The sequence below is a fragment of the Bacillus rossius genome, chromosome 2 (genome assembly GCF_032445375.1).
Source record: "Bacillus rossius redtenbacheri isolate Brsri chromosome 2, Brsri_v3, whole genome shotgun sequence".
Classification (NCBI taxonomy): domain Eukaryota; kingdom Metazoa; phylum Arthropoda; class Insecta; order Phasmatodea; family Bacillidae; genus Bacillus; species Bacillus rossius.
The window spans coordinates 110,097,961-110,119,674 of record NC_086331.1 but is presented as its reverse complement, the minus strand read 5'-3'; the positions used below and the strand labels follow the sequence as shown (position 1 = coordinate 110,119,674).

General features: G+C 33.2%; 1 protein-coding gene across 1 annotated transcript in view; it reads right to left on the bottom strand.

The window, feature by feature from the left end:
* LOC134529604 (14-3-3 protein epsilon) overlaps positions 1 to 21,714 on the bottom strand; it is a 37,919-nt gene that overhangs the window by 2,547 nt on the left and 13,658 nt on the right. Inside the window, exons 2-5 of the mRNA XM_063363882.1 lie at positions 15,333 to 15,532; positions 13,206 to 13,312; positions 5,858 to 5,995; positions 333 to 538 (exon numbers count right to left, since the gene is read on the bottom strand). Of these exons, the coding sequence (XP_063219952.1) occupies positions 333 to 538; positions 5,858 to 5,995; positions 13,206 to 13,312; positions 15,333 to 15,532 (651 nt within the window). The remainder of the gene's footprint in view (positions 1 to 332; positions 539 to 5,857; positions 5,996 to 13,205; positions 13,313 to 15,332; positions 15,533 to 21,714) is intronic.

Genomic DNA, 21,714 nt, shown 5'->3' with positions numbered 1-21,714 from the left:
AGTTTTTTATGACTAATATGGCCACCACAACCATTCCTTCTCAATGCCTGAACTATAAGTAAACACCAGTGATACTGTCTATACTGTTAAAAAAGACAACAACAAGTTAGCTACAGTGTACACATACAGTGGCACTTTTAAATGCTATATTTTAAAATGACTACATTAAGACTTAAGATTTTGAAACTGAAATTACAGCAATTACCACCAGAAAATTATAATCTGCTACAAGGTAATTACTATGTTTAACTTACTGTACAGAATAAAACGATTACAACATAAAGAAATGACTGTGTGTGGTAAACAACACAGACAACAAACTATCTACTGACCATCGCCCTGCATATCAGATGTCCACAGCGTCAGATTGTCACGCAGAAGCTGCATAATTAATGTAGAATCTTTGTAGCTCTCTTCACTCAAAGTATCCAACTCTGCGATAGCATCATCAAACGCTGCTTTTGCAAGCCTGCAAGCCCGATCTGGAGAGTTCAAGATCTCGTAGTAGAAGACAGAAAAATTCAACGCAAGGCCCAACCTGAAATAAATAATGATAATGTAGCTCTTAAAGTACACTGTAAAATAGTTGTATACAAATACTTTTCTGCTTGCAAAATATTTGAATTTTAATGATTTTAACTAATAATCAGAGATGGGACTAACTAGAAAATTTAACAAAAACATTTTAAGCAGAATTACATTTTGTAGCACTTGACAGTATATCTTTTAGGCATAGCTTATTGCCACAAATTATATTTTAGACACATGACATCTTCTGCTATCATCAAGAAATTTCATCATGATGTGTGTACATACATATATACATGCACATGCAAAATAACCCTATTTATTCCTTCACACTCCTTTAACCAACGGCAATTTTGCCTCTAGAACCATGAGGAAAATACAGGCTACTACAATGAACTTTTTAAATAAGCACATTCAAAACAATTGCCTGATTATCGAACATTAATTTAATTAAATACAGTACTTCTCCAAAATAGATACTTTTAGAAGGGAATATATGATGACTCATTGCCAAAGAAACCATAAACACCAGGTTATGCCACACATTTAGCGAGCGGCCAGCGTGAAGTCCATTTTCAGAAGCCTGTTGCAAGAAAATAAGTGACTTTAGTATTAAAACTATAATTTATTTGACAAGCCACATGTCTTTCAAACAATAAGATACATGGAAGAGCATAGTCAATGTATTGTCACAAAAAACTAAGAATAAGCACCGAATGATGATTTAGTTTAAGTGAAATATTCACAAAATTCAATTTCACAGGCGTCTAATGAAAACGTAAAAAAAATTTTTTTTATAAACATATATTTTTTTTAAAAAAGGTAGACATCTCCCGAATAAAACAATACCATGCAAGCATAAATATGACCTCAGTTACCAAAAGAAAACTCATAAACAAGGAATTGCACCCTATCACAAATACATTTAAAGTGGCTTGTTGCTAGAAAATAAGAATTTTCACAATCAAAACATGAAATAATTTTCCTAGCATCATGTCTTTCAAACAAAATTTACCAAAGGTATAAATATTTTGTTTCTATTTATAGTGAAAATGTCTTATTTTCATCACAGAGTATAGCATAAATTTTAGCAATGCGCTCGTAAGTTCATTTTCCTAGCGTCTTACAATAAAGTTGGAAAAATATTTTATAAAGGTAAAATTTGTTTCATTAGACAGAACGCTTGGGATAGATAGAAGGGAAAAAAAAAGCCTCCTTAGATGTAACAAGCAAACAGAGCTGTGGCCGACCAACATTGTGTGTGCAGCAATGCACTTTAAGCACGCCTTGCACAGTTATCTGCAACTTAAGTATCCTTGCATGTAGGAATAGAGACGAGCCAGTGCTACCGACAGTCAAATCATCTCAACTAGCAAGGGGAAGACAGGGTATTGTGTAGAACAAAGAGGACTTTGTGCCATGATTTGCACAGACTTGCCAAGACAGTGTAGAGTGTAGAACGAAGAGGCCATTGTGCTGTGATCTGCACAGACTCTCCTAGGTGAGCATATTGACTATATTAAACATAGACCACTACATCACTGCCTTTATGCCATTGTATAAAGTTTCTCTAAAAGCTCCTGAATTTTGTTTTGTCAAAATCATTAATATTTCACACTAGATACCATTGTGAAAACATTAAGCATCAAAAAAAAATCTAGGAGAAACAGTTACAAATTTACCCTTATTGCTTCTCTACTGTACTTCTCTACAGAGTACATACTCAGCGACATTACCAACATTAAGTAACTATAATATTGAAAGGCTATGTATAAGATGCCATATTTGAACCAATTGTTTCACTTCTTAATTCGTATCATAATCAACACATTGCTGAAACCTGTTTTCACATGAGTATCACCAAGCTTGACACTAAATTTGGAGTAAGTCACAAAGAAAACCCTGACTGCCAGTAACTGGTACTCTCTGCCAGTGGAATACAATTCACACATGAATAAACTTATTTCATATAACAACCTGTGACATTACATACAATTTTACTAGGGCCACACCATAAAACTCCTTACTGCAATGCTCTTATTGTTCAGTAAGTTTAGTAGAATGATTTTACTACTTAAATTATTGTATTCTTATGGTGAGTGAACTAAAGCAATCATAATATGTCTAAGATATGGTGCGACCATCTCTCTACTTCATGTTACAATTTGGATAGCATATAATTTTATGAATATTAATCAATGTTTCTCAATGGGAAATCGCATACTAGCAAGCATAGAGAAACTCTCAAGACCCTTCCTTCTTGTGTTCAAATGAGGATTAAGCTTGTTAAAATAATGAAATAAGGATTTAGAGGTCCTTCTATCCGCAGTAAACTTTTGGGAAAACTGTTCCATTGTTCACTTAAGCGTGTCTTGTTTCTGTAGTGACTGCTAAACTTAAAATGTGACTATGCCATAAATAATTAATCAAAACACACAATTGCTACCCTGTGCCTTCATGGTGACAAACACCTGTCTACAAACGTGACCCTAGACTTTAGTGGCCATGGCCACAAATTCTAAAGCCTTTTTCCCACAGCGCATGTCTTGGAAAACTTCAAGTTGCTCAAGGTGTACTTATGGCTTGTGGTCTGTCGAATTTTGACATTGAGCTGTTCCCATGGCACATGTTATAGCCACCATTTTTAGACCACGAGAACAAATACATGTAGAATTTCAAACAAATTGCACATAATATCTTCACTGACTCCAAAACAAACAAGTTGCCTGTTGGCAGGAACCGAAGGAAAAATATTAAAAGATAGTTCACAAGTACATTCGGTGGTTGCACATGAACTCACGGTACAAAACCGAAGGACTCCGTCATCGGAACGACAAAATTATACGTGATCCTTGTTTGGAATAATACAGATGACTGTGGTCAAAAAATTGTAATTACAATTCCGAAAACAAAGGAAAATTGATTTAAAAGGTAGCGCCGTAACCTCAGCCACAAACTTCTCTCTTCAAACCATTTATATTTTAGTTTTGAGCCTCTGCCTGACACTAGGCCTCTCAGTACCCTAGTAGACGTTGATTGACGAGGCTACACGCATCTGCGTACCACCCGAAAAAAGTGGCAGTTGCAAAAACCTCTCCCACCAATCACAGCACAGCCCTCACAAAAACATAGCAGTATATAAATTTCATAACCCTCGCAATGAGGCTATTCCAACAAAGATTACAACAAGAAAAAATTACAAGGTCTGGTAACATCATTTTTAACAAATAAAAAAAAATATATGAAAAAAATAGCAGCCAATACTGATGCATGGCAACAGAACCCTGACTAACTCCAGAGTCCTTTCTCGCGGCTAATGAACTCTCTGTCTCTCTCTAATTACTGTGCACTGGGCCAACTATAGCACCTGCTCATCCAACCAAAGAACAATCACAAAAAAAAAAATGCAAAACAAAATTACTTCAACGCACCTTTATGAATAAGGAAAAAAACACTAATTAAATATGCAAAAGCACTACCGAAATAAACAAAAATGTAAAAATAACATCTAGGTGCTCATTTACCATAAAGCAAGCAAATGATCAGAACTTAAAAAGCATGAAACAACTTCAAATTACTGTCATAAAACATATGGCAAACACATAAATACTACCTAAAAGGAATAAAAAGATAGTATTTTAATAATTCGAGGTAGGGTTCAGAAACGGGAAATCCTGGTCCCAAAAGTATCATGAATTCCCAGCACTTTTAATGTAGTCAAAGAACTGGGAATTTAAAATGGATCCCTGGATCTTTTGGTACTTTTGGGACTGACATCGACAGCATAAGATTTTCATTTTTATTGTGCATTTAAGTTACTTTCATTTCATACTTTTCTTTGGCGAGGTGATCAATGCGAGCGCTCTCCTCAGTCGTCAGTTGGTTTTCAGACTGCTGTGTGTGTGTTAGTGCCTGTGGTTGTTGCGTGTTTGCTGGTTGACTTCAAGGACTAAAATCTGACTGATCCAAAACTGTCAATGGAAGTTATGATATCACGCATGACTTCTTTGAAAGGATAGCCTTTTCGGCAATTATAGGATGTGAGGATTTGAGAATGCTCTTTAAAACATGTCACCGATTACCAAAATCTGTAGATATTATTTACAATATCATTAATGTAGTCACAAAAACAAAAACCAACTGAAGGACGAAATACAAAGAATATGCAAATAAGGTCATAAATTTTCTATCATTTGATGAATGGACTTAAATCAGCAACTGAAGATACTTAAACTTGAATTTGCATTCAAGACATTTCACAGGAGAGAACCACTTCAAAAATCTGGGGCTCATAAGTGTTTATGAGGTCCCTTCTCGCAAAAAAAATAGTGGAGGAAATACAAAATATGTAAATGAATTTGGTATTTCATTAGAAATACTACATCATTGCTCAAAAAAACAGATGGTCACGGTATGATGATGAAATTTGGAAAATTGGTGGTGTCTTATCATCAAACATACATTAAACACGCACTGCAGTTTGAAATCATTGAAGTTTTCTACAAGAAAGTTAAAGAACAAGCAGAAGATCTTCCTGTTTTGTCGATGGAAGATGAGATGAAGTACACTTGGCAGTATTACGTTGATAAACGCAACAAGTAAGAGATGATGAGACAAATTATAATTTTGACGATGATGCAGGTGAGGCCATGTTTTATCGAATATTGTAATGACTTCAGAACTTCCAGAATGCCAATTTAAATACCACAATTTGCTTTCGATAATTAAGAAGGTGGCCATTTCAAAAATCATCTACAAATAATGATGTTCTTCAAAAATATATGATTACAGACTTCCATAAGGAATATTCACTAACCTGTGTCTCAATGACACACTAGAGTAGCCTTGCTACAAGGCTAGAACACTTCTTGAAGCTGCGAACATGCACATTCAATTACACATACAATTTTCATAAGAGGAGTGGGAAATAATAAAGAAACTATACTTGACAGTCAAAACTGCATTAAAATTTTTCCAGATGTAATAATTTAAATAAATTATTCATATTGCTGGTACACAAAATAAAACAAAATTAACTGTTTATGTAGATCTGTACCAAACACATTTGCACAAGCAAGCTCACAGGCACAGTATGTAATGTGGATTAATTTTGCATTGAGTTGGTTTGAGGGTTAACACAACAGGTCACAAAACAACAATTCCTATTGTTCCCAGTTCTCTCTCCCATAAGCAGGCTCATGAACTCAGTACTTGAAGTGCTACTTGCAAAAATAGCCATAATTAACGCGACTATGAAAGCTTATGGAATGTTAAGTTACACTAGATTAACAAACTTCAGGTGTACAACTAAACAGTAATAGTGTCATACCTTATCGGATGAGTTGGCGGCAGTTCCGTCATGGCAATGTCACTAGCAGCCTTGTATGCCACTAATGAATTCTCTGCTGCTTCTTTCCTGTCATTGCCCATAGCAAACTCTGCTAGGTACCGGTGGTAGTCACCCTTCCTAAAACAATATATCAACTATTGCCGACATCATTTTAAGTGGTTATACCAAAGCTATAATTTTCTTAATACACATTTGCACCTGCATGCGCATATTTGCAGCAAGTTAGACTTTCAACTTCTACCTGTACTATGTTGTAGCAACACCGGCTACTGCCCTCCCCACTTTTTAAATGACTTTAGTAAAGATTTATTAGGATATTATAATCAGAAATGAAATATAGTTAGGTTTTATGGTATAATGTAAATAATAGCTGCTTATACATTTGAGAAATATTTATACATCTGCAATGTGTTCGTGATTATTATTTATATTGTTTCATGCTTCAGTGGGATTACTGATTATTTACTTGTTTTATGGTGAATAAGCTACCTATATACCTATTTTTGCTTACGCATTTTAGTATTTATGTGCTTTCACATATTTCTTTTGTATTTTTGCTATGGTTCTTTGTTTGAAAGCAGGTTTTGCAACATCTCGCGACAAGGAAGTCAGGATAAATAGAGACAGTGACAGTCAAGTGAATTCTGTAAGCATGGGAAAGACTGTTGCCACGTGCCAGTGTTGGCTGAAATTTTATGTGCATTTTTATGATTAATTGTAAATTACATCACATGAGCATCCTTGACCCTTTTGGAGGAGAAATGGCGGCCATGGAGTTAATCAGCTTCTGGTCGAGATACTGAAAGGTCACATGTCGGGCGGCAGCTCAGAATTAACAAAGTAATATAGAGGCAGAGAATTTTCAAGCTGTGGTCTGGGCTATACAGTGTGCATTAAACCTTTTCATGTTTCGTAACTTTTATTTAAAAATTTTTGGCCATAGTCATTGGTAACAGCCTATAACGATGATAAAGTAACTTCGTCATTGTTCCGAGGACAGAGTTCTTCGGCTTGTGGCACAAGCTGCAAGCAACCAAGGGACTTGCCAATGAAAGGTGTGTATTTTTTAACTTTCTTCACCAACGAACAGTATATTTATGTTTTGGGAGGCAACTAAAATGTTTTATGCGATCAGTTTAAATTTTTTGTAACATATATGTTTTTCATGGTCATAAGATGGAACCATTGGTACTTGCGAAGGATAAATAAAAACAGTAAATATCAGTTTGTGTCCGAAAGACCTTATTTCAGTAATCAATCACTGAATACATTTATTTTGGGAACCTAATTTTTTTTTCCAACATTCAAACAAACTTATAAATATTTATGTATGTCCAACCGATTTTGAGCTAACTGGAGGTTTGGATTGTTATAATGGGTTTATTTATCCATAAATATGTAATAATAATTTCAGTGCATTTTTTAAGATCTCGCCATGTGAAAAATCATCAATACTGGCACAAATAAAGATGTGTGTATTTTTTAACATGTTTGCAGTAAACTGCATAGGTGTAAATAGTGTGACAATCACCAGGCTATATTGTCTATAAGAAGAGGAAGGTTATAGTAGTAGTAAATGCTATAAAATGCTAAATTTGGACACTAATAAAATTCACAGAAATTTTATTTTGGTTTACATAGCAAAAAAATTTAAATACTTTTTCTCCAGAAGGTTTGGTTTTTCAAAATATACATCAATCACAAAATTTGCAGCTTGTTAGCAAACAAAGTAATTTAAATTGTGTGGATGTGTATTTACTTGGATTTTCATGTTGTATGCATTTAGTATTAACACAAAAAGTGTAGCTAAATAGCTAGTGCTTTTTCTTTTTCAGAAACAGTTCTGATTAAAATAGGAAAATGCAAATAACTATCGTAAAACAATATATGCCCAAATGTGTAAAGAAATACCCTTTTTTATATAGGTAATAGTAATTCATTAAACATGCGTTGGAAAAAACAGTTCAGGTCTTTTACAACAGAATTTATATCAAATGAATAACTACTGAGATCCCAAGTTTCCAGGTAAAGGTAGAATGCTGAATAGAATCACAGAGTGCACAAATTATTTGCAGTTACATTTAGCAGGAACTTAGTTTTGAGAAAACAGTTTTATGGACTTTTGATTTCTGTGAATTTTTGTTGTTATAAAAACATTAGCCTTTAATGTACCTAATACTTTATTTTGTTAAGTTTTATGTAACAACACTTTTTTATTATTTATCTACTTCAGACACTAATGCAGGCCTGCCGTTTTTACGGATTTTATCCGTTTTCACGGATATTTGAAGCTTAAAACGGACTAACGGATAAACGGCGACATTCACGGATATTTACGACGCTTCGCCGATATTTTAATTTTTGAATTTCGTTCGTGTAAATATTTACATTCAACTACCTATTTGAAGTTGTCAAACCATACAAGCATCCAACAGTAAAGCAAACACTAACATTACGTGTAGCGCCATGGAACTTCCAATCGTTTAACCACAAACCAAAAACATTTACTCCCAAATAGTGTTTCATGAAGTACAATATCTATGGTTTCGAGGGAAATGTTTTTTGTTTGTTGTGTTAAACGCTAAGAAGTGTCATAGCGTCAGTAAACATTGGTATTTTTTGCCGTTACGATGTTTTAGGTGTGGCATTTGTTTACAAACTTCTTACGTGATTTAAGTAGAGGTGGGTTGTTACAGCAATTTTCGGTATCTGTTCCAACCTGATACTGATACAGTAATGTACCTAGTTACAAGTATCTGATACTTTTGTATCAGAGCAGTAGCGGTCTCAGGAAGCGACAAGGTATCAGCATTCTCGTTACAGGGTACACATCCTCCGTGCCATCATCACCAGCGAAAAAAGGTATCGGTGTCTCTGATACATTATTTATCACGCCCGGTAATTCTCTACCTCTGTTACTCTCATGCCCGCCTGATATAGCCAGTATCAATCAGTTCAACATTCACTGCAGTTCGTCCTGGCCGTGTATTAATTACCACCATGTACATTGTTGCGGGCTGTCATGCTTTGTAGTTAGTATCTTTATAGTGAAATAAGGAATGGATAAGCGCAGGAAAAAGACTTCATTTGTGTGGAATTTTTTTACGGAAAATAATGAGTTTGCCAATTGTAATTTGTGTTAACAAAAACTGAGTTATAAATCATCATCGACTAATCTGAAGAAACATTTGAAACGTAAACATTGATATAGTATGCTCACTAATGTAAGTATCTGTTTTTTTTTATTATTTTTAATTTTTGATAAAATCGTAATCTTTTAATATATGAAAACACTAGTTACTAATTGTTTTCGGAAAAAAAAGTCCATATGTTGATTACATCTGTTATTAGTGTCAACTGAGAATTTATTTGCATTTTCATAGCTGTTAGGTGCACAAATATAAATATTATATCTTGTATTAATGTACTTTTTAAATATTAAAATTTCATTAGTTTTATTATTGAACGAGACTGTGCACGCACTGCGTACTGAGCGTACTTTGGTGTGGGACAATAACCAAACGACTCTTAACAATTTCGCTTTGCGCCTCTCCTTCAACGCCTTCCCATGCGCTTCCTCCCCTACATTATTTCCCTTCTTTATCCCTTATTCCTCGTTCCTGCTCCCTCCCCTTTCACAAGCTCCGCCCAAGTGACCGTCATCTGCGATCGGGTTCTGCGCACATTGGCCGTGGTGTTGTTCCAGGCGAATTCTTAACTGATACTAAAGTACTTGATACTTTTCAAGTGTGCTCGTTTGCCCTTCTTGATACAGGCGCGTATCAGTTGCAAAGTATCAGGTTGATACTTTTCGACCCACCTCTAGATTTAAGTAGTAGTTTTGGTCTTAGCTGATTGTGATGGAGAAAAAACGAAAGGCTTCGCCGGACAGGTCACTTTATAAACAGCGTTATCGTAAAGAATGGGAGCAAGAATTGAAATGGTTGAGGCGTGGCAAAACGGAATTTTCCGCCGTTTGTTCGACTTGCAACTCGGAACTGAACGTGACAAAGGGCGGCTTGAAGACGCAAGTTCATGCGAAAAACCAACGAGCTGCTGATCAGAGTTGTTCTTTGACGAGTTTTGTAACCAAACCAAACAAAATAATTGATGCGGAACTGTTATGGGCGAACTTCGTTTGTGAAAACAATTTATCTGTGAAACTCGGTGATAATTTTTATGAAACTTGGCCCGCAAATGTTTCCAGATAGTGAAATCGCAAGAAACTTTCATTGTTCTCGCACTAAAACTAGCCAGATAATTATTCAATATTTGGGTACATCAGTTGCAGATTATGTTACCTATGCAATGAAAACAATTTTTCACACAGATGATTGATGAATCAACTGATGTTTCAGTCACTAGGCAGGTTGTAATGTTAGCAAGGTTCTTTAAATCTGAGATTGTTGAAACTCATCTGTACAAAGTAATGGCTTTGATGGAGCTGCAACTGGAGAAAATCTGTGGAAAGGGTTTTCAGCCATCTCAAGATGGTTAAAACTGTTTACAGAACGTCAATGGAATCACCAATGTTAAATGCGCTGTTGCATTGCAGAATGAGAACATCTGCAGATCTGGCTTTCAAGCCCACTGACGAGATGCGGGAAAGAGCACAGAACATGAAAAAGTAGCTAGTTAATGATGTGAAATACATTTTTTTTTAACTTGTAAATAACTTCAGTTGTATGGATGTATTTATAGTTTGTAAATAAGAAAAGCACCAAAGCCTATACTTAAGAGAAATTTTTAAATTATTTTTCATTTTATTGTGATACCAACTATTAGTTTTGTAATGTAAGTGGCAAATCTTAAAAAAATTTTACATTCATTTGATTTTTTTTAAAATTATGGTTTGGAATGCAATGTACATATATTATAAGTTACAGCGAAAAATAAATTGTGTCAATTATAGCTATAAATTTTACATGATTTTTAAATGCTCTAAAGAGGATTTAGGAACCTACTTTGGTGGCAGGCCTGGCATAAAGTGTCACAGTATGAAATTAATGGGAAAACATGTTTTCCACTGCTTTGTAAACTTGCAAAGGCAATGCTTATTCTTCCACACAGCAATGCAGGGGTGGAAAGGATATTTAGTAAGCTCAACCTTATCAAGACAGCGCACAGGTCATCTCTTGAATCGCTAATGCTAAATGCTTTGTTGCATATCTCTTCTAGGAAGAATATGGCAGAATTCCAGCCAACAGAAGAAATGAGGAATAGAGCAAAACATCTGAAAAAGTGATATTTAAATATCAGGGACCGGAAAGTTACTTTTAAAAAGTAACTCAGTTACAGTTACAAATACTCCATTGGAAATGTAACCCTGTTACAACTACAAGTTACACTACTGAAAATAAACCAGTTACAGTTCTGAGAAAAGTAACTATAAGTTACTTTAACAGTTACTTTGTGAAAAACTAAAAATGTGATACGTAATATTGTTATAATTAAAAGCTAATAAAACATATTGTGTTAAGTAAAGATATATGTTTATTTAAACTAAAAAATTTAAATAGGTCTTAAATTACATTGAGTAATTATAATTAGTTCACACTACAAAATTGTTCGCAGCACCACACAAAAAGCACTTCACAATAAGGTTATTTTTATCATTCGACCGAACTTCGAAAATATTAGAATATGAAGGCCACGGCAATGAAAATTCTGGACTGCTTTCTAGGCTTCTCGCTTCATTACATTCTGTCATGCTTTCGCGCATGTGCACACGTAGGTTAATTAATTAAACAGCACAGCAGTAAACCAGCATGTCGCAAATATTAAATAAATGACAATCAAAATACGAGTGCAGGCTAGCCAACAGCAGTTTTACAAGTACAAGCAATACCATCGCAAATAATAGGCTTGTCGGGATTTTCGTTCTGGGATTGAAAAAATCAACAAATCGTTGTTCATTCATTAAGAAATACATTTAAAAAATGTAACGCAAGAAGTAACGACAGTTATCGTTACTTTAAGGCAGAAAAATGTAGTTCAGTTACAGTTACAGTTACTGAAAACTTAATATATTGCGTTACCACAATCGTTACCATAAAAAGTAACTGTTACAAATAACGTCGTTACTAGTAGCGCGTTACTTCCAGTCCCTGTTAAATACTGCCAGTGGTGAAGTGTAGGCTACATGTGTGTGTTTAAATACTTGTATAAAGTGTTAAAAATTGAATTGTTTTGATTGAAGTATAGTTACGTACATTATGATCAAGTAAATTTCATAAAAATTGCTTATTTTTTTTGTATTTTTTAACGTACAGGATTTTACAGGATATTTTATATTCAAAACAAGGATATTACAGGATATTTCACATTTCAATCAAGGATATGGTTTTCAAAGTGTTGGCAGCCCTGCACTAATGTGTTTTACATTTATTACATTAGTACATGTGTTCACTACCAAGATACCATAACAAGTTATCAAATCTTTAAGCAAAAATTCTGCAATGACTTTTCCCTTCCTGTGAAAAGCATTTTAATCTCATTCCATAATAGCACCACTAACTCTGTAAAACCTGCGATTTTTCCGCTCATCCTTTTACAGAGTGCAGAGTTATTTTTCTTGTGATATTGCCAAAATTCACACCAATAGGTAACATACCACTAAAAAAAAATAAAACCATCAAATAATGGCATTCCATGTTACTGGAAACATGAAACTGGATGTAATAGCACAAACAAACAAAAAGGAATACCCTAAATGCTTGCGTACTATGCAATTGGCCCGAGCTGCCTGTCCTAATGCTACCAAGCTTCTCTCTCTACTCTCCTCTCTCTCTCCAGGTTGTTCCGACTGTCGAGACTGCACAGATATTTTAAAAATAAAATATTTCAATATCTCAAAATCACATCACTACAGCACCAAGTGATAGTACTAATGTTTAGCACAAGTATAACATATGTATAGCAACCCAAAAGTGATACATCATGTATCTTCCTTGTTCTTAAACAGAAAATGCCAGTAACTTGAGTTACTTTTTTCGTCCGCTTGTTTACACTTTGCATTTATATTATTTTAGAATGTGTACTCAGTTTTTTTAAGATGTCCAGTGAATTGTTAAAGTGTCCAATTAGTTATTTAAACAGTGCAAACATTACAAATATTAAAATAGTAAAGGTTTATATTATGAATGCATCAAGCACTGAATCTATATGCATTGTACAATTTAGAACACTAACAGACTTTCCTACAATTTAAACTTTTTTTTCTCGTGGTCTCTTGAAAAGTGTAAATAAGTGGTTTCACTGAATATATTTATTTAACATGTTCTTTTATGAATAAAACTGAAAACTGTACACAAGCAATTTTACTCACATTTTGTAGTAAAATACTTTACTTTCTCCACTAGATGCACAGGGAATTAAATGTTTATCTAGAACGCCCAAAATGTCTGAACAAATATCTCGCAGTTCTTTCTCTACCTGCAAAAAAAAAAATACATATTGCAAGATTCAACATCTTTATATCATATTTTTTTCAATTAATGAAAATAAGATACTCTTACAGTAATAGTAAAACACACATTCAAAGATTAAAGGGCATAATTAGAATGCTGACACAACAGATGGAAACAGAAAATAAGAAGTACATGTGGCAAAGAATGAACAGATTAACTGGTAATGGAGAGTTTGTGACAACTGAAAAATTTTCCTCAATTACAATGTAGTAAGCTGAAATAAACAGTACAGCATTTGGTACACAATCAACTGCAGTAAATCCTCATGAGATTCTTAAACCTGTATACAATATAATTTAAGATCAAACTATAATATAGGTCAGCATATAAAACAAATCTCATTCTTATAGTATACTCCAGCTAATATGAACATATTAGAATCATATTCTGATGATGCTAATATGAACATATTAGAATCATATTCTGATGATCATTCTTCCTAATTTGTTCACTAATATCAACTTTAAAATAGCATGTCTTACATGGTTCCAACTCGCAACAAATTAAGACAAGTAGTTTACATCATAACAGCCCTGATTGATAAAAAACACTTCACAAGAATTAAAAGTGTTCAGATTGGCCTAAAGATTTTTGTAGGATGCAGAATTGCCTAATAGCCTAAAATCTTAAATGAAAATTTTCTAAGCAAAACAATTTGTGTTGGAAGTAAATTTTGCTTGTATTTTCCTTATGTGCAGATAAATTATTAGATATTACTGGTCAGTTAAACAACAATATATTTTATAAAAGAAAAAATTGATAATATTAACTAGTTTAAATACAATTTTACAATGCATTAACTGATAACCATACAAAAGCTACCAAAAAATTCAAGTACTAAGTTATAAAAATTTTTAAATAAACATTACGATACTTTCTTACAATTAATGATAGAAAATTGTTGTAAGCCCCAAAATCAGATCCATCTCTCTTACAATGCAAAATAATTTTAAAATAGCATTATTTCTGAAATAGAGATAAAATTAGCTTATATTTACAAACTAAGCCATAGTTATTCACCAATTTCGGTTGTTAATGATAGTAATGTCAACTGTATTAAAGTTCAGCAATATTATGAACATATTTACCAAAAATTTCTCAAAATCCAGAAATATTATTTGCATTTATTATTTTGTCTCAAGTCACAAAGTCTGCTTTGTCAAGGACAAATGCCGCACGTAAGCTGGTGGTAGAGTGATTGTGCGACTATTGATTTATACACCATTACAACTATAGCGTTTACTTATTTTAATGGACACAGCAAAAAAGTGCTTGTGTTTTCTTTGTTGTCCAAGATCATACGACTAATTCATTTTTCACCACAACTGGTAAGTATGACAACGCAAATACGAATACCTAAAGAAGTTTTTGTTTACAAGATTAAAATGTCAAAATTAAAGCCCTCAAAAAGATTTTTTTAAAGGGCCCGAAATAATTATTTTGGCTTAAATAAACTCAAAGTCATTAATACACTAAAATTACTCTAAAATTCCAAAAATGTTAAAATCATGCTTTGTAATTATTTACCAATACTACATTTCCACAAAATCTAAACAACCATAAAGATAAAATCATAAGGTTTAGTACTTTTCTGTTTGACATGGAAATGGCCTGGTTTTAATCAAATCAAGATTCCCATTTCTTTTTGGAGCTACGAACATTATTGGTACCCTGTTTTTATATATTTCACATCCAAATATTACTCTGCTGAAACATGGAAGACCAAACTAAAAGCCACTAAATTTAAAACAATAGCAATTCCATAGTCACATAAACCACTAGCAAATTATATTAACGAGTAATAAAGAGGGCACAATGACATCGCTGTAAACATTTTTAAATTACTCTGACTTGTGGATTACAGAGTTAAAACTACCTACAAGACTAGCTCATATCCACGTTCGTATCAGAATCCAATACAAAACCAATGTTTGTCTAAACCTGAACAAGCACTAAGAAGAGGTGCCAAATCAAAAACATCAAACCTGTGAACGATATGTACGAATCATCTCAAGTTTGTCATCCGCTCCCTTATTCTCTTCTTTTTGTTCAATGGAGCTAATTATCCTCCAGCTTGCCCGCCGTGCTCCAATAACATTCTTGTAAGCCACAGACAGCAAGTTTCTTTCTTCCACCGTGAGCTCTACATCCAGAGAGGCCACTTTCTTCATTGCTTCCACCATTTCTACAACAATCACCACCAGCACATTACAGTACAATAAACATATATTGAAACTTAAAATTACTAATAAGTATTACATTGCAGCTCAAATATATTAAGTATAAAATTCAAGGGGCATGGATGGCATACATTTGAAGACAAGCAACTCACCACTGGTATTGGTTGGGAAGTGAGTAAAAAATAAGGGAGAGAAAAACTGAACATGGTTTAAATTGGGGAGAGTACTACCTAGGCATGCACATGGACTGAATCATGCCAGAACCCAGTCTGACTCCAATCTTATTATAAGCAAGTGTTTACAGAAAACCGAGTTCTACTGAAAAATCAATAATTTGCAAGCAGAGAATATGCAACCAAAAGAGACAAAATGGATAAGACATGTTTTGTTTACATATCTCATGCATACAGCAGTACCAAATTTGTAAGTTCCTAAGGCTTTTAATTTTTATAATTACTAATGGAAGCGACTCACTCGAAATAAGGTGAACTAACCCACAATATAATTTTTTTCAGTATCTACAATTATTACAATCTTATTTTACATGAAAGCACTATCCTCAAAAAAGTGTTCTACCTGTGAACAATTTTAGTGTCAGTTCTTTCTTTATGTTAATTTATCATTTCTGCCAAATTGCCGTACATAAATTAGTTTTACATGATTGTCATTTACCTCTTTGGAAGATGAAACAATTGGGTGGCAATAGTACAAATAATCATTTCATTGCCAAAAATTAGTAATAGTGCATTTTAAAGTATTTTATATATAGATTTACTATGTGAAAATGTGTAATATAGAACTATTTCAACAATTCATCACAAACAATGTGCATCATATACTTTTTCTATTAATGTTAATGTGTGTATGAGCCATGCTAGGCACTCAAAGTGATTCTAAAGAAAAACATAATTTTATTTTATTATTTGTGTACTTTAATGTTATTAACACTGCAGTCATTGTGTAAATAATCTGCAAAGTGTACGTTTTCTATAGTGTTTGTTTTTTTGAGAGGCTCGGTGTTGTATACATAGATCATAATTAAAGTGACATTTTTAGGTAAATTAAACTAAAAATATGTAAAATAGTTAAAATATTTGAATCCTCAGAAAAATGCATTTTTATGTTTCCCTCTCCCATATACAACAGGATAATTGGTTTTTGCATGTCTCGAAGGTGGAAGGTTGGTTGAGTTAGGTCAGTGACAATAATAATGTGATTTTTTTACATATATGAATTCTTGCAAAATAGTTTTTTTTATTCTTACTAGATTTAGGACAACTATTTTGTTTTAAAGTATTTCGAAGTCATGGAAAATTGTGTGGTCTGGTAAAGTCAAAAGTAAATACTGATTGAAAATTATTATAATCACTGCAATTTTTAATAATTTTTGCATTTATAAATTTTTTTGTTTTTAATTATTTTCACCACACTTCTGCGTTCATCCTCCCTATATTATCTAGATTTTTAGAACCCAAAGAGAATTATAAAACTTTTTTTTTGCAAAATAATCAAGCACAATGAAAAACTATTTAATGTATGATTTCTTCATTATTTCATAATTTGGTACAACTTATGACCAAATTATTTTGCATAATATGCAGGTTGCAAAATATAACATACTTTTCTGGGATTTTTGGATTTAACATTCTTATGACAAAATATGATTTCAACTACTTAGTTTTCTATAAAGTTGACAGGTCAAGGAATAGAATCTGATTGTATTAGAGGATTTACTGTAGTAAATTGATAGCAGAATAATAAAGCATATATTTTTAATCTAAGAAACTACAAAAGATCAAATATTATTTGCATATTATATAAATTTTATGTCATTCAAAAAGATGTGTATAAAGTTCTGTGTATTTGTGTTGACAAATGTCAACAGTAAATTACTGCATCTGCTCGCAACAGGAATGCCTGTTTCAACATACAGAGTCTTGTTCCTCTCTTCTTATTCAGTTTGCTATTGGGATATGTTGGTCCATAGACCAGATGTATCAGTGACCTGCTGATGCCATTTCATTTGTCAAATTAATTTTCTCAGTTTTTAGTCATGTATAAAAAAAAATTTTTTTTTCACTTAATGATCTTTGCAAAATTAGCATTGTTTAAAATATTTATTACACTTCTGATAGGAGTTTAAGAAATTAACACTTTCTGCTGTAAAAATAAAAAGTAATAATTTTTAGAAATAAATTAACACTTTTGAGTGCTATGGACATAAATTTAAATCTCACAATTTTTTTTTAGAAAAATGCAATACATATACTACTACCACATCCATGTAATAAAAATACTTTCCTTGTAATATTACATTTTCCATCTTACTCAGAAAGGTTTTTTGTACAATTTAGTTTGGAATCCTGCCATTAGATTGCTTAGAAATCATTATACAATATGATTTAATTGAGTGATGAACTGAAGGCAACCAGACAATTCTTTTTACATTCACTAGGTGGCAATGTAGTTCTCAACTGCAAAAAATAAACCTTTCTGTTACAACTTTGACAACTGCACACTCTGCATCATACATACATGTTGACTAATTTAGTGACTTTATTTTTTTTGTGCATTTGTAATTTTACATTGCCATTGGTGATGTGTGTTTTCCATTAAGTGTGTGTTTTTGTAGTAGAGCTTTTTCAAGAAGGCTGGGTTTTTCAGGGGGCTGGTGTTTGCATGTCTAGGTAATCATAACTACAGTATAAGTTTGGTTGGATTAATATTACTATAAAATTGATAAATTCTTGCAAAACTAAGTCTTTCATTCCCACTGGAACCTGGAAAACTTGAAACTTGTGAAAAGCTTTGAAGTCAAGGAAAATTTTGTTGTTCAGATAGTTAAAAACAAGTAAATACTGACAGGAAGTTATTTTAATTGCAATTGAATTTTTAATGCAATTATAATAATTTTTGCGACAATAACATGGATGAACACAGTAGGAGTTCAAAGCCAAAACAGTGGCAAGATTCTGGAGCTGATGTCTGCTCCCATCATCAAGCACAGACAGTTTGTTCACTGGATTTCATCACTGTGTTCTTCCTTGCTGTTGTGTCATCCAGCGTTATCATTTTTCTGTATTTTACTGTTCTACGGTAACTGACTACTTTGAGAAATTTTAAATAACATTTTTTTTTTTTACCAAGCATGATAAAGAAACTGGCACAGTTTACGACAGTATAAAGTTCCCATTATAAACTTACCTTAAGTTGCAGTATACTGCATGAGATACGTTTTTATTTCTGTTCACGTCGGGTTGATTCTTAGGTAGTGAGTGTCAATTCCCTTCCCCTCCTTTCTCCCTCCCCTCCTCTTTTGTGCCTCCAAACTCCTTGATTCTATCTGGTAGTGCGTGCGCATGCTCCCCTTCAGGAACTATTTTCCTTCTGCGGATGTATTTCTACTTTACACCTTATATACTCTGTTTTTAACTCGGCTCATTCTTGTGCGTTTAGTTTTTGAGGCTGACAGTAAGCTACCCGGAGTGCTGTGGAGACGATCATGGACAAGTGAGTACTTGGTGAGTTTACGTGTTAGTTGTCTTTAAGTGGCATGTAGATTAAATTATGTTTGTGTTCTCCTTTTTTCCTAAATTCTCTTTCTTTCGCTACGTTCCAAATTCTGCTTCATTTAAGTATTTTTTTTGCATTTATGTATTTCAAGAATTTGTCCATGATCGTCTTCCTGTTTGGTTTCTCTGCGGCACTCCCAATAAGATCTTGTCAACACTTTGTGATAGCCTCACGTTCAGATTAATTATATATCATGTTTGTATTTTACTTAACTTGTAACTGTAATTTACTGATAGTGCGTACATTAAGAGCTAGCCTGCATGCTAAATTGTTAAACCAAGCCTTGTTCAATTTATAGTGGGAATATAAATTATTGTCATCATCTTTGTGAATGATGGGTTACAGAGTTGTTAAAAAATTTATATATGAATAAATATATATAGTGTGCTTCCTAAATTCATCTTTTTTTTCTAGGTAGAAACATTCACTGCTTATCTGGTGCTCCTATCATAAGGAGCTAAATAATGTACTGCCTTATAATGTGTAACACTCAGTTCAATATCATTGTTTAAATCCTCAGTAGGTTGAAGTTTCCTCTGACAGAGTTATGCTCTTTGTTTATACAATCATTGTAAGCTTCAAAGTGAAAGTACACCATCTCCATTTAGGCTACGTCATTAGTGTGCAGTTCCTAAGAAATATTCATTTCTTTATTCATCAATAATTTATGGTCATTCATTTCTTAATAACCGTAGTTGTTTTGGTTCAAGAATTATCTTTTTTTTATTAAGTCACATGTAAACATATATTTAATTTTTATTACAAGTAAAAATAAAAGCTAAAAGCCTACATATTATGAAATAACTCAACCAATGGACTGAGCTATGTTTTATAGTTATTATAACAATAAGATAATATAAAAATCAATACATCCTTCCTTAAAGCACACTTTCAATGATCTGTTATAAAACATAAAGCGATTTTTCAATTGATGATATTTGAACCACATGAAGAACATCTGCTGTAGTTACGAAACAGCTCGCTTCACTGTAGCGCTACCACCCTCAGGGTTTTTGTAGTGGAGACTGTGTATTATCAAGATAGTAATGCCAGTTTTCTTTCATATTTTAAAATGACTATTAAATTATACCCAATGTACTCCAGGGTAGTTTCATCATCATAATAGTTTTATTTGTCACACCGATTCATTTGGTACGTCCCCTAATGTTCACGAAAGTGAATACATATGGAATTATGTTGCTACACGTGTGCCCACCATCTCCACTACAGCTCGTGGGTATAGCAGAAAAATAGAACATGTTCTAACACAGTTTTAGCTGAGACTTCTGATATTCAAATTGTTATACCCAAAGCCAGACACCTTGGAAAGGTGCTGAAATGTTACCAACACAGAAGCAAGAGCACTAACAGAAAAAAAGCCACGAGTGTTGTGTGGGGCTGGCTTTAGCACCATGTTAACTATATGAGTATTGTGTGTTGTTTTCATAATAGTTATCAAGTGTGGTATTTTATTAATTATGGAAATGGTTTTATATGTTACTTTTCAGATGTGTACATGACAAACTATAAAGACAGGTGATGTTAGGTTTATTGCATTTAAATTAGTTCAACATTGTTAAAAGTTTGGTATTATTGCAGATTTGTGTTGTTTGTATTTTAAGAAGTATTTTGAGTAACACAGATAGTGGCAAATAGTTCAGAATGGAGGTAAGAATCTTTCAATTAAATTCTTTTTTTCCTACCATTTAGTGAGGTGATTGCTATGCAAGTAATCTGTGAACAAAAATGTATGGTTGTTCAGGGAAGATTTGTCATTTCATTTTTGTACCGGTGTGTTTTCAGATTTAAGCATAGCCGGTGTTTCTGGGAGTGTATGAATGCTCGGCCAATTTCTTATTACGTTGGGTACCTCGCAGAATTCATGTTTCAACAAAGATTCTAGACCAGTGGTTCTCAAAGTGTTTTAAGTCTGGCACATTTAAAATCCTACAAATCATATTGTAGGCATACCAATTACAAATTTCAGGTAAATATGTAATATCTCCAAAATGCCACAAATAAATAAAGTACTAATTATTGTAGGTGCTAAAAAATACTAAATCATTGGTGGATCACCTCCTTTCAATAGAGCTGCTAAACAACCAAATTACCAAGTTGGCCTGCATGTGATCCACTCATTAATGCTATGTTAGGTTAGCAGTGATTCATAGTGATTCCCTCAATTCAAGCTTGTGTTAGTTACACTGAGTCAGTCAGACTTCCAGATGAGTTAATAATAAAATTTTCTTTTTCAATCATAAACCTGATAATAGTTGAAGACATTGCTATATTTCATTACATTCCATCATAGTAAACAAGAAAAAATTCTGTGGCTTCAACCCAATATCATAAAACAATTAACTAAGGATGTGAAGTTTGGAACCTTTTCAGACTCTCAAGTAATCAGATGCATTATTACATCCAATATTTTGTAATGTTTATGAAAGTCTGATAGTTTTCAAAACTAAAAATATTTAACTATTATAATAGTGCAATCAACTGGTTGATTTAATATTCTATGGTTATCAGAAGAAAAACTAGACACTAGTTGTGAGTGTAAAATCCAGCTGTAACATTGCAGACCTTAACTTATGCATCTTTGTAGAAATGTAGC